The sequence below is a fragment of the Cinclus cinclus genome, chromosome 6 (assembly GCF_963662255.1).
Source record: "Cinclus cinclus chromosome 6, bCinCin1.1, whole genome shotgun sequence".
In the NCBI taxonomy this organism is placed as follows: Eukaryota; Metazoa; Chordata; class Aves; order Passeriformes; family Cinclidae; genus Cinclus; species Cinclus cinclus.
This window is the reverse complement of record NC_085051.1, coordinates 23,972,844-23,986,735: the sequence shown is the minus strand read 5'-3', so window position 1 is coordinate 23,986,735 and position 13,892 is coordinate 23,972,844. Positions and strand designations below refer to the sequence as shown.

At 40.7% G+C, this 13,892-nt stretch overlaps 1 protein-coding gene across 1 annotated transcript in view; it reads right to left on the bottom strand.

The window, feature by feature from the left end:
- The window catches only part of LRP4 (LDL receptor related protein 4), a 77,467-nt gene extending 63,914 nt beyond the window's left edge, over positions 1-13,553 (bottom strand). The window contains exon 1 of the mRNA XM_062495364.1: positions 13,385-13,553. Within this exon, the coding sequence (XP_062351348.1) occupies positions 13,385-13,553 (169 nt within the window). The remainder of the gene's footprint in view (positions 1-13,384) is intronic.
- Between the last annotated feature and the right edge of the window lie 339 nt (positions 13,554-13,892).

The following is a 13,892-nucleotide window of genomic DNA, read 5'->3' as shown; positions in this document are numbered from 1 at the left end:
TTTATATCTTGACTAAATTTGCTGAATTTTTCTGGTATCTTATGCTACCATTCCCAGACACGATAAGAATATAGCATTTACTCCCACGGATTAATCTCTAAGTAAGAGCATCTGGTACATTTGGACTTTCAGACAACAAGCCTTGACGAGTCAAGATCAGGTCAACTTAAGTCACAGTACCCAACTAAGTTATACAGCATTACAGTCATGACAGCACCCATCTCATCAGCTTCAGAGGCTGAGCTCAGTTAGCTTCCCCATTTCCTGGTCCTTTATTCTGAGGCTGAACATGGTCCACTAAGTCCAGAGTTTGAGAAGCTTGCTTAGAGTTCCATTACTCTCCTTTCATTTTTTTTTTTTTTTTACTGTACATTATCAAACAACGTACAATTACAAATAGCAACAGCATTTGGGAAATCATTCCCATACCTCTCCTTAAAACTCCACGAACACCTGGCAAATGGAATACATAAATAATGATTTAGATATCAAGGCCTCAGAGGAATATGTCTGTTTTCCATTGGGAAGATAAATTTTTCTGTCCTTCATGCTGTAATCTAGTTTCTTGATATCTTTCCCAGTATCCCCCTGAAACGAACCTTCTTCTGTGCACAATAAGCAAGTGACAGAAGGCAGTCTTAGTTAAATATAAGTGGTAACACAACTCTCAGATTCTCCAGAAACAGAATGATATTTGCTCAAAATGAGAAAAGCTTCAGGAAGGTGATTTTATATTCATTAGTTGTGCTACCCTAAAGAGCTCTTAGCCCTCCTTCTCTTACTGCCAGCCTTACAACCCCCACTAACTGGCATCACTTTGTGCAGCCTGATTAAAAAATGGAGAAGCAAAAGTGGCACAGTGGGCAATGAGCTTCAAAAACATGCAAACTTGAAGGCTTCATCTTCCAATTCCTCCTCACCCAGCCCTGTTTGATTCCTGCTGTTACTTCACTGTTTGCAGAACCATGGCCTCAGAGGCAAACTGACAGAAGTAGATGGGGTCATTTCCTGTTTAAGGCTTTACAAATATATTTACTACACTGGGTCATGAGTGATTTTCTTCTTACAGTCTGCTTACCAAGTATTTGTACATTTGGAAGTAGGATAGGCACACTACTGTGCTGAAAATTCTTATGAAAAGGAATAAACACAGTGAATTAGATCATTCTACACTTAAGTAAATGTTTAAAATATAACATTCTAATCTGGGAAAAACCCACTGACTTCAGTGTGCAGAAAAAAAAACAGCTATTAAGCAAGGAGTCACCATAGTTAACTTCTTTATCCTCAAAAAAGTCTGCGAACTCCAAAATAATGTTGTCAACTCTCCTGAGAGAAAAGTAAAAAAATTCCAGACCTAGCCATTAGCACACCTGGCCCAACAACCATAGGGAATCTTTATGTAACAGCTTGCAAAGATGGCACTTCCAACCCAAGTTCTGTACAGCTGATCTCCAGGGGGTGCAGGGAAAAACACTTGAGCCGTTGGGTAAATACAGCCACTGGAGCCAATCGGTATTCACAGAATTCTACCCAGCAATCTAGCTTGCTGCTACAAAGCAGCAAAAAGGAACATTTAATAATTAGGTAAAGTTGGCCACAGCTAAACTATCCTGAATCAGGAATCTAGGGTTAAAACTTGGATTTCTAACCAAGTTCAGCTTCTGTTCTCAAATTTCTTGACCTTTGTGATCACATGGTTAAATACCATTTTGTAATCCATCCTAAGAGATGCTACAGTCAGGATAGGGGAAAGGGTGGGAAGAGTCATGGACACAGAACATATTTTTATGAGCTGTGTTTAGACATGATGCTACTCATTAGACTAGTGCCAACCGTTTATTGAATATGCTGGCAGATAACAGGAACATGCACTATCCAGGACAAAAAGAGCAGCTAAATCCTCTTAGGAGGACACATCTGAGAATAATTTTCACTCCCGCAGTAACAGAGCTCAGAAACAACAAACGTCTAATTGTGATAATGTTTTTTTAATTTGTGCAGTGATTCAGAAGAGGAAAAAGAACAATTAGAGAAAGGCAGCTTCAACAGAAAGGCAGGAAGAAGCATCACCATACAGACTAAAAGGCAAAGCTGAAGTAGTGCCTCTATCTACTACATTATCAGTATTTCACTGGGGGGGGTTTCTCATTATTTCATACATCTGTCAATTTACTACATATAGAAATTATTAATTCTTCAGAGCAGGGAGTGTCTTTATTGTATGCACATGCTGCAAGTAACCCTGTGAAGCTCCGATTTCCATTAGAGTGAATCTTTACATGATCCAATTGACAATTCATGTGTAAGATTCATCCTATGTACATCTTTCCCTTCAGCCTGCCACATATTCATTCAGGGAGAACAGGAATGGCCATTTAGACAGCTTATGTTTTCCCACAGCTAGCTCTGTCTTCTTGTGACTAACCAGACACTTCTCATCAGCACTGCCATTTCCATGTCAGCTCAAGAGGAGAGTGAATTTTGTGCCTTCTTTTGTGTGCAAGCCCAGGCCAGGCTTATCAAACCACAACGTCACACTACATTAGTGGAGAGTGGTGGGGAGAGCAAGCAAAATTCTGATCCAGAGTCTGCGAATAAGGGTCAAAAACCAACTCTCTGCTAGACATCAGTCATTTAAATGGCAAGATTAAGGAAGAAGAATCAAGGCACTAGCAAGGCGATAAAGCTTTTCATATTCAGCTTGACCATTTCTCTGGCAACAACTCACATTAGTCTGTGGCAGCCCAACTAAAATAAGATAGTAGGTCTTTTCTTCCAACCCTACTGAATAGAAGTTTCCACCACAAAGGTTATCACCAATTAATGTACTGCACCAGTTGCAACATCTATGGTTTGATCTTTCACCACATTTGGATGCTAATACAGCACTAAGACTGTCATACAAGTAACAATAAAATAAAGAGGCCTATGCTTACATGAGTCACAGAAATTAAGTCTTGGGCTTGAATTCGCACCTTTCCTTGTTTCTAGGGAAAGCCTTTCCAAATTGCTATCAAGGCAAAGCAAAGGAGCAGCAAGTCAGTGCCAAAAATATGGTCAGTCTTACCTCACTCTGTCCCTTCCATCAGGTCTATACTGATGAGCTCACTGAAGAGCAACTCATTTCAGATTGCCAATACCACACAGCCTGTGGTTTCACCATTCTGCAGGCCAGTTCTGTGACAAACCAGCAAGCTGTACTGATTCATCCAGCAGACATCTACACAGACCTATCAAAGGGACAAGGCGGTAAGACTGCTCTCTGGGGCAACCCACAGTTACACCAGACTGGGTGCAACAAGAAACCACACCCTTGGGCCGAGGAAGCCCGGCAGCTGGAGGCCAAACCACACATACTGCAGGCTGAGAAAAATTCTCAGCAGTGACAACATCCCAGCATCCCCACCAAAACAAACTCTCTCAGAGAGATATCAAGCTTACTAAAACAAAAGGCAGCAGCGGCAAAAACTCCTCCAATTCTGCTATTCCAAAACATGGGCTTTCTATTACCATAAAACTGTATTTTGATGACAATATTTCCTATAAAGCAAGATTATACTAAACCCTACTCCAAATCAGTAATGTGCCCTTATTAAGTCATTTGGAGTTGCATTCCTAGTGCCACCTGAAACAAGTCATCAGCTGTGTCCAGGCAAACCAGACATCCACGGTCCAGCCCACTGTTTAATTGTTTTAAGCAGTGTGTTTAATTTACCAAGTTTAAACAGGAGGAGAAGACTAAATTGATCAATATAAAGGAACAGAGGATTGGCAAAATTGAATTCATGATCCTTAAGTCATGTCTTCTAGGATCCTTGCAAAAGACATGGATCTGCAGAAAGGCAAGTGGGTGATAATTGGGGACAGTTGGAACATTGTTTATTTTCTGCTAGCAAAGACAGCAGTTCAGGCCCCTAAGGATAAATCAAACTTCTTAACCAGATGGAAGACATTTCATTTCCAAACATCATCCATACAACAATGGACCACAGAAAGAAAGGAGCCAATTCACAACAGCAACAAGAAAACAAAATTACTAGAGATTGTAGAGATGAGTTCTCATCAAAATCTGCACTTGGGAAGAGCCTCATGTTATATCAGAACTCACACCACATCCCACCACAATCAATTCAAGGACACTTTTATTGGCAAAACAACCTCTGCAAGTGTTACCCACATGTAAAAAGCAGCACGCTTGAGTTTCTTCCAGAACTAGATTCAACATATGAAGGGCCTGAATCTATCAAGGTTTTAAGAGAAAGGGATACATGGCATGGAGTCCAAGGATAGAAATGAAAATGTTCCAAAGAATAACATTTTATTTCTAGTAAGGTAAGTGTTCCTTGCTGTAATATATTTTATCTTTCACTCAAGATTATGAAATTTTCTTAGAAGCCTCTCCTTTTACTTCTTATTCCAACATTTATTGTTTATAGTATTCTCCTTGTATCCTACTTGCAATCCAAATTGCACATGCCAGCGCAGTATTTGGTAAGTCTGACTTGACTTTGCACATTTCACTTGACACTAGGTGCCACAATAACTTGTGGCAGTCTAGCTGCCTAGCAGGTTCAGACTTCTTTTTTCTGCTATAGAAATTTGTGTTCTGGCTTAGATTCTGACTAGTTTCTCATATGAATTGTGCATTAAATAATTTGCTTCCCAAGCCTCAAAAAGGAGCGTCAAAATCCATAAACAATGTTTTCATAGGCATGGATAGCATTTTCATTTGGTTTCAGCCTATGGCTCTTTTGTACTTTCAGGTGGAGAGAATGTTTGCTGCTTTGGATGAGACTGCATAAAAAGAATTGGTTTTGAGCTCTGGAGTTTGTTCTTGTGGGAGTGAAACATTTAATTTACTCTTGATTAGTATAGGAGGAAAATATCAGCACTGTATTCAGTTCTAATGGTTTGAACAGCTCAAATACATCCTCCTTGCTGGGGCCACTTACACAGCCAGCACAGCCACACAGAGCCTTAAGCATGCAAAGGCTCCCAAGGATCATTACTGTGGGGCTGTGGAGGGTCTGTGCTGTCTACCCACCTTAGCTCAGTCCCATCCCACAACAGGTAATATTCTCCTGATGGAGTTACTGTCATTTTGCTCCTGTGAGCCACTCCCCTTCTGCTTGTCTCTAAAGGGCATGGAGCCATAAAGCACATACCTTAGAGACTTTGGTATGCAGCCTGCACAGTCAGAAAAGCTGGCTCCTTAGGCTACCTGGTCTTCTGGGTTATAACTCCAATCGCCCTCTGTCCTCACAACATTTCAAGAAGCAGTTTTAGTATTGCCACCACATTTAGTTTAAGATCTTGACACAGGATGCAAAGAATGTTGTTATGATGTTGTTCAAGAAAATACCCAAGACAAACCCAGATAACACTCCATGCCTTTCCCAGATTAACCTGCAGGACCAATGCACTGCAGTATATTAGCCAGCAAACGTAGGTGTTTTGGCAGCTGTCCCAGTCACTTAATCGAAGCCTGAGCTCAGAGGCTGTTTTGCCTGAGTGGGGAAGTCAAGATGTACATACCAAAGATGTCATCTCTGCCTCATTCCCTTCCTTGCACGAAGGCTTCTGTCTGAGTACTGCTAATTTTTATCCTACGATTGATGAACCATACATAGGTCTAATTTGCCCTGTATCTCCCATTATTTCTATATTTTAACTGTGTTAGCTTAATTGGGTACACAAGGTGAAAACTAAGTGGGGTTTTGTCAAGAATTTAAAGGAGGCAAGTGTCTGCCACACCTCTTTCATGCCCGTCTGTTCTAAAGCATCTCATCACAAAAACTGCTCATGGGTCCTTTCTCAAAAAATAATCATTTGAGTTTCTCTTATTCTTCCAGCATACATATTACCATCATCAAGTTTGCTTCTCCAGCACAACCAAGAAAAAGTTACCACAAACTATCACAGGAATCGTCCATTTATTTTTTTTTTTTAGACATTCCTTTCAATCTTAAAAGTTTGCTCCCAGACTTCTGAAGACTTCAGGGTGAAGAAATAATCATAACAAGGCAAGAAAAGAAGCACCAAAAACATGCTCAACATTTTCTAGGGACAACTGACTGGAAAACTTAAGCCTAAGCAACTTGCTTATTTTGTTCTAGTCTGGAATTTGCACTAAGAGCAATGGAAGATTACAGCTCCTCATCTTCCAGTTCACAGAAGGCAGGTCACAAACAAGAGAAACCTCAGAGAAATAACAGGCTTCTCCTGCTAGTGAAAAAGCTGCTTCAAGCCCAAGTTTGTATTTAAAGGTTACAGAAGTCAGGGAACACCAAGATTGCTCTTGCTTGAGTACTGGTAGCATAGAAATTACTCAGCATAACTGTCAAAGATGCAAAGACGACAAATCTGGCCTTCTGAGGAGTTGAGGCACAGGCAGGGGATTCACCTGCTTCCCAGATAAAAGGACCTTGTGCCTGGGGAAGAAAAAAGAAAACAACAACAAAAACAAACCCCCTAAAACCAACAACTAACACCGAAAAGGTCTAAAGGTCTTCTGTTGTTTAAGGTAATGCAGATCCGCATTCTTCCATAGTCAAAAATGCAGTGAACAAAGGCTTACAGACAGTAGTGATTCATGAGTGGTGACAATTCAAACTGGAACACATGAGGTTACCACCCTTGTGGTGGAGATAACTGCTCGGCAATCAGCTCTTCATGAGTCAACACCCTCTTACAGCTGCTGTTCACTGGATCAGGGAAGAATGCAGAGGCAGCCTTCCTTAAGATAGCAAAGGGCCATAACCACACCAACAAGACAAATCAGTCCTTCCCTGTTCCCAAGACAATCCTCAAGAAAATTCCCCTCACCACTTCATTTCTGCATGAATACAGCTCTGAGTTTGACCTGCTCTTTCCTTGTATTTAACTTAGGTCTGTTTGCAAGGCAATGACTATTCCTCTTGAAGGACTCCTGACCCAGTCTCTTTTACTCCTGCATCATGCTTTCTAAGATTTAGACACTGAAAACTTCTATTTGAGATCCATGACAAAAATGCAGCTAATCCTCTAGCATTCCTACTTATCAATGAATATTCTCTCCTCTTTCTTGGCCATTAAAGTCTCCAGAATGGCAGCCTCTAATCTATCTCCCCTTTCCCACACCACAAACTCTCTAGTTTTCCCTCACAGACAGACTCATTATGTTTTTCCCCACGCAAATAGGTACTATGGTGATTAAGGCCCTTTTCTAAAGGCAGCACAAATGACTGGAATGTCCTCCAGCCACAAGAAACTCAACTCAGGCTCTTCAGGAGTAGCAGGCTTCAAAAATCACAGTTACAAGAATACAGTCTCTAAGGCTCCAGAAAACTAATTTTTTTAATTTGTCAAGCCCGAAGAAGTAGCAAAGTCTGAATAACAAAGAAAGAACAGCAGTAAAGCTGGCCTCCTCTTAACAAATGCAGTTTTTCAGAGAATTATCCTACCTCCCGGCTCATCTTCAGAAGCTTGGAACAGAAGCAGGAAATTACAATCCCAAGACTTCCCTCCTTTTTTTCCCCCACCCTCAGAATTGCAAAGAAAGGATTTGACTGTTCAGCAGTTATGGAAATTCAGAACTAAAACTGGGTGGGAGCAAAAGGAAAAAAAAAAAAGAAGAAGGAAGGTGTGTCTTTATTTTATTCTAACCCTAGATCCCACGAGACAGTTCTGATACACGGAATGGCTGCACCTTAAGGAAGAACTTCTCCCAGCACAACCAGCTGTCACCAAGTCAAATGAACTGACGGAGCTGGAGATTCAGGCTAAAGGAGCAGAGTGTGTATTTCCCTCTAACCCTGCACAGTCCCAGAATGCTTCTTACAAGCCTTTCAGAGAAGAAGGCTGAGAACATCAGGTGTCAATGTTTTAGCTGCTTACAACAGTGACTCACTCTTTCATACAGCAATTCTTAATGGGGAAAGGGAAGAGAAGTAGCCTGGTTTTCCAGGAAAAGAGTAATTTTCTGCCACCAGTCTTACACTTGTTTCTATATCCAGACTTCTTACCAAACACATAGTAATCCCTATTCTCACTTCATGCTTTTGTCCAAGCAATTATCTCCAAAATTCTAGCTTCTCACTTCAGTTTTGCCCTCCCATTTTACACACTTTTCCAGACAATACTGCCCTTCAAAATACCTTCCTGGGCATCCCGCTCAAAAATCCTTCTGGCTTATGTGTTACCAAGACTGTTTGCAGTGGTGGAATGTGGAATCTGTCAGAGGTGGTGATGGAGCTATCTCATGGGTTCACCATCTCAGTGTTCTGCTAATAGTCTCCCTTTCCACCTCTGACCCCATTGTTAGGCTCCTACTATTTTATAAAATACCACTCCATTAGGTCAGGGACTCTACTGTCACAGATTCCTAACAATTTGTCACATCCTCCTTTAAAGCATTAGTAAAATAAGTCTTTCCCTGTCTCAGCAGTTAAATTATGCTCAATGCTCATCTTCACTTTCCAAATTTCCATCTTTTATCCTACCTAATTCACAACTCTTTCTGCCATCAGATCCTACATAATTACTCCACTTGAATTTCCTTACACAACTTTTCCGTTCCTTTGCCAGCTCAAGTCTTTGGCTCTCATTTCCAAAATGCCTATTTTTGCTTCTGTTAATATCTATATTCCTATATCCCTTTACCTTCTTCTCATGGTTTACACTGCTCTTGCATCTGCTTCCTCATCTTTATTTACACAGTTACCAGCTTTAAGTAGCCTTTGATGCCATCTCCTACCCAAAACCTCTCTTTGTCCTCGTTCTAAGAAGTGATTGGCATGAAAAACTTCGGAAGCTTTTCCCATTAGACCAAACCCAAAGGAAATTTAATTAGAAAGCAATACCATTTTAATATTGACCTTATCTATCCCAGTAGAATTATCACACCCCTGATCCTTATCAGATTCTAGCTGTCCAATTAAGACTATAAAGCCTTTGGGGCAAACATAGCCTCTTCCTTCATGCTACACAGAGCCACCTAGACCAATCCTTAACTTAAGAAAAACGCCTTGGAAAATCAAAGAACTTGATTTTACCAAGGGCAACACCACTCCACTCCACCAGTTACCAGAGAAGTTAAAAAGTCCTCAATCTTTGAAACTTCAAAATGCAAGAATAGGGTTCCCCTCAACAGAAATAATGTCTGACCATGTCTGAAGAGAGGAGCTGGATACAGAATGCACTGAAAAGGTTTTTCCATGGTATCTCTAGCTCCTTCCTGCCTCAAATCTCCAAAGCCATCACTTATCCACTTCGAAACAGCAGGAGAGTCACTTCTTTTTTCCTCCTCTCTCCAGAAGGAGCACAGCCGAAATAAACCTCAAGTGATAAATTATGCACCACTTTTGTGTGGCTGCCTCTTGGCCAGACGGGAAATTTTTCTCCCAAAGCCTTTTGTTTCCAGCTTTGATCCCAGTGTTGGATCCGCTCTGTTCAGCTTTCCCTCAGCATGGAGGTGAAGGGAGAGCTGACACAGGCCAAGTTCAGGCTTACTGCAAGTCACAGTCAGATCTTCCATTAGCCTTCTCCCCTCCCCCTTTCCAACTGGAACTCTCCTTGAGTTTGAAAAGATCCTATTAAACATTTTCCAGAGGGCCTTACAGAGGATACATTATTTTGATGGATGCTGGGACTAAAGGAGGAGGATTTCTAAGTACAGTGAAATAATGGAGTTTGTTCTAATGGGTTTAAGAGATGCCCGGGGGCACCAAGTAAGTTCCTTCTCTGCAAATCAAAAACACAGAAGACCAGAAAATGGAGCCGAACAACTGAACGCCAGGAAGCGGGGAAATCGGGCTCTATTTAACTGCTGCTCTTGGTTACAGCCAACTTTAGGCTGCTTGGAAAAACAGCACACACACATATCACTGGCACAAACTTAACAGGAGAAAACAAAGAGACAACAGGGGTCAAACTGGGGGTGGCAAATAGGAGAAAGATGGAAGGCTGGGTCCCCACCCCCTACCAGAGAGTCGGATCAATTATCCTTGAATACTAACAAGATTTCTGATTAAAGAACTGCTGCTATGCAATAGAAACAGAAAGCTCCAGCAGCTGGGAGGGGCTGTCAGGCAGTAACAAAGAGACACAGAAGACTATGCCCTGCTAGGGCATATGGAGGAAGTCACCATGCTGGTAGCCAGGAGAGGGGTCTCCCCTGCCTGGAGTCATGATAAGGTCTCACTGGTAGATTATACTGGTCATATGCTGGTAGATTTAACTCCAAGAGTAAAACTGCACCTTGACACTACAGAACATGGGGTCTGTTTTCAGGTAAATATATTATCTACTGGAAGCTTTGCTGGACAACAGTTCTTTACACAACCCCATTACTATAGTACAGGAAGGTGAATCCTATTCTAACTCTAACCCATTTAGGGAAAAAATCCAGTGCTTTTGACATCTGAGTACTGCAACACCAGAAAGTTGCTATCAGCATGCCACAGCTTGAGAAAAAAGACCTGCGCTGTCTTCAGTCATGCACTTTTTGACAAACCTGCAACTGGCAGTACAAACACTGAATATGCATCTACATTACTGTTCTTTAATCCTAATGGTTTGTGACTGCTGACTGGTGGCTAATACCAGAAGAACTTAATCACCTAAGAACCTCATGACAAACAGAGTTTCTGTTACTACTTTCCAACCCACAGGTGTGCTAACATGCTTGTACCAGAATGCTTAATACATCTCATATCATCAGAATTGGGCTCATGACACTTCAATTCCCTTTTTTAATTTGTCTTCTGTATTAAATTATCTAATTCCCTGATATGAGGAATTTCAGTTATTCACAATTCAGTACTACAAAAGTCAACAAACAGCAGCTCCATTTGATGTTAATAAAGTCTTCATGAAAACTCATTTTCCTGTCCTCACACAGCGAGTCTCCTTTCATTTAGGCTCACAACAGCCTTGGAGATTTGCTGCTCACAGAAAGAATGACTGCAGCTCAAGAGTCCCACAGACTATATGCACAGGCTGGAATGCTTCAGCATCTAACAGACAGTTCTGCATAAGAGAGGCAAAAAAACATGCCTGGAAAGCTGAAAAACCTGAACATGAATTCACTCACAACAGGAGGGCAGTCAAATACTCCCAGGTAACAGTCTCAGAGCAACCAGATATACAGCATAAATAAACCACAAGTCTACAGGATAACAAGCCCCTGGATCCATACGCTTACTATCTTTAGTACAGGGAAATGGAAACCTACAGACAGAAGAAAGAAGATATTCAAGGAGCAATACAATGCCCAGTTTTCACTCAGCAGAAACAAAATAAATCCCATAAAAGGGTAATACTTAACCTAACCTAACAGCAATGGCAAAGAACCATTGGCATCACAGACACAAAAGTAAGAGCCTAACCATCACAAACATGAGCTTCGTGGATGACAACTACATTTAGTGTGTTCTGTCATGATCTGTGTGAAGCACAGCTGCTAAATACAGTATGCCATTTAAGGGGGCGAGTTTGTTGAATGCCAGAGCTCCAGCTCTGGATGTTTTATTAGATAAAGCCAGGCATCTTAAAAGATGGTCAGTTTAAGCCTCCATATGTACTACCTGACTATGCAAACCCATACAAAAAAACATCACAAATGGCTAAGTTAGAAATAACAGCAGACAAAAGAAATTAAGTATCCACCTTTCTTTTAATAACACTTTATTTACTAGTTCACCCTTTCGAACAGAGAGTCAGTAAAATTTCTGTGGTTTTATGATCTTTTAACCATCAGCAAGAGAAATGCAAGTATTATTAAAAAGAGAAATAGTCACAAGCAGCAAAGGAATTAAATTAAGCTGCAGAACATACACTTACTAAATAAACCTATTTTTAAAACCTTGACTGGTTTATAAGATAATATCTCTTTATCAGCTTTTATAAGTGTTATGAAGCATACATTCTATTGTGTTCGACAGCAAGTTGCATTCTAGGGCAAATGGAGTTGGCCTTGGGCAAGAAAATTTCTACTTCACTTCCCACATTTACAAAACAAGGATAGTATTTGCCTATTTCACAAGAATGCACGAAGATTCAAGAGCACTATCAGACTACAGATCATTCTCATAGAATTAATGTTTTAGCTATTTTTAATGTTAATTTCACTAGTCTGGAGAGCATTTACAAGTAAAAACAACATACAAATCACTTAGATTTCTTTTTCTAGTTAACATACAGCAAGTACTGCTTTCTGTTTTGAACTACAAACAACTGGATAGTGTTTATATCTAACCACTTCTTCTTTTGTAACTTCAAGGAATACAATGTAGAAAAACAGCTACCAGTTTTGTGAAATCACATTTTGTGTCCCAGAGGAAGAGAATACCCCTCTTCCAGGTTCACAAGATACTCTGGAAATGCAGGCACTTTACGTAACTACGCACCTATTAATTTTCTTACTGCATACACCCACACTCCCAAGATACAAGAAGAGTTTCTCTATTGCAGAAAACAGTGCTATAGCATGCAACTGAAAGCTTCTAGAAAGAGACTAGAAAACTGCTTATACACACTAAATACAATAATAATGCTAACTTCATACTGGAAGATTTATGCTATGTGCTTTTCCGCTATGTTTTAGTAGACAGAATTGTCAAAAGCAAAACAAAAAAAACACCACTTGTCACCACCTGCAGCATACTGCTCTTCATTTTAGAAATATACAGAATGCCACTCAGTGCCATCACCACTTTAGAAAACAGAAAGTCCAGATAATTCAGGGTAATCAAGAGATCTGTGAATATCATCCAAACTGATGATCAGCAAACCCTGGCAGTCTCAGCACACCCAGGAAGTAGAATATTATCAGCTCCAAGTTGACAATAAGAAAATGGGTGCTTTGCACTTGGCTAATAGCTGTAGAACCAATAGCAATGCCAAGCACAAGCAGTGGAAATTGTGATTCCCACTGCAAAATACACTTCTACAGAAATAACACATTCAGGTTTCCAACAATAAAATGTAGTCAAGATGTTTCAGAAGTGAAGGTTTGATATTAGGTATGTGTTTTTCTGGCAAAGCTCCAGGAGCCAGAACAGCGAACACATCAGCCAGACAGGTTCTGTGACATTCTGTATTTATATTAACACGGACCATCTTAAAACCAGGTCCTTCTTCACTCCAGCCACCAGCAGTGCATGACATTAGCATTAAATTCCCTCTCTATACCTATTTTTATCTGCAATGCACTGTTCCAAGAACTCAAGATACTTGCAGACCTCTTTCGCTGGTTTGGGTTTTTTTTGGCACAGACTTCTCCAGTTTGATCTGCCACTATCCACTACAAAAGAGTCAAAGGTCAGTCTTGCAGACTTGTTTGCTTTAAGTTCTCCTGCACTGAGGCAGAGTAGCAAAAGACCAAGTCTTACTAACAATTTACCTGTTCGGCATCGCAACTTCCACGGATGCTTTGTGACAGTTACGCTGCACACCACCCCGCAGGTATTTCTAAGGGACAACTTTGAAAATTTTCTAGATAAGTGGAAGAACACTGATTCATCACAAATTTTGGCATTTTCTCTGCCACCTCCATCCTGGTATCGCCTCATGTTTTCTCTTGCTTCAAATAGGAAACAGATTGCTAGAATTGTGTCCTTATTGCAAAATTGTGTCCTTATTTCCTTATATTTTGATGGAGGAAAGAGGATATTCACTTCTGGAAGCAGCTAGCACATCCAATCATAAACTTACAGTCATCTATCTGACAAGAGGATATGTGAAAGTGCACTGATGGGAAAACTGCTTCAAACAAGCTGCCATAAAAAAAAGCATCCTAGAGACATCAAGGAACAACCACCTACTAGCAAACTTGCATTTTACAATCAGACATCCCCCCACATGGCTGTTAACAGCCCAAACACATTAACTAGGAGCACCTGGGTAACAGC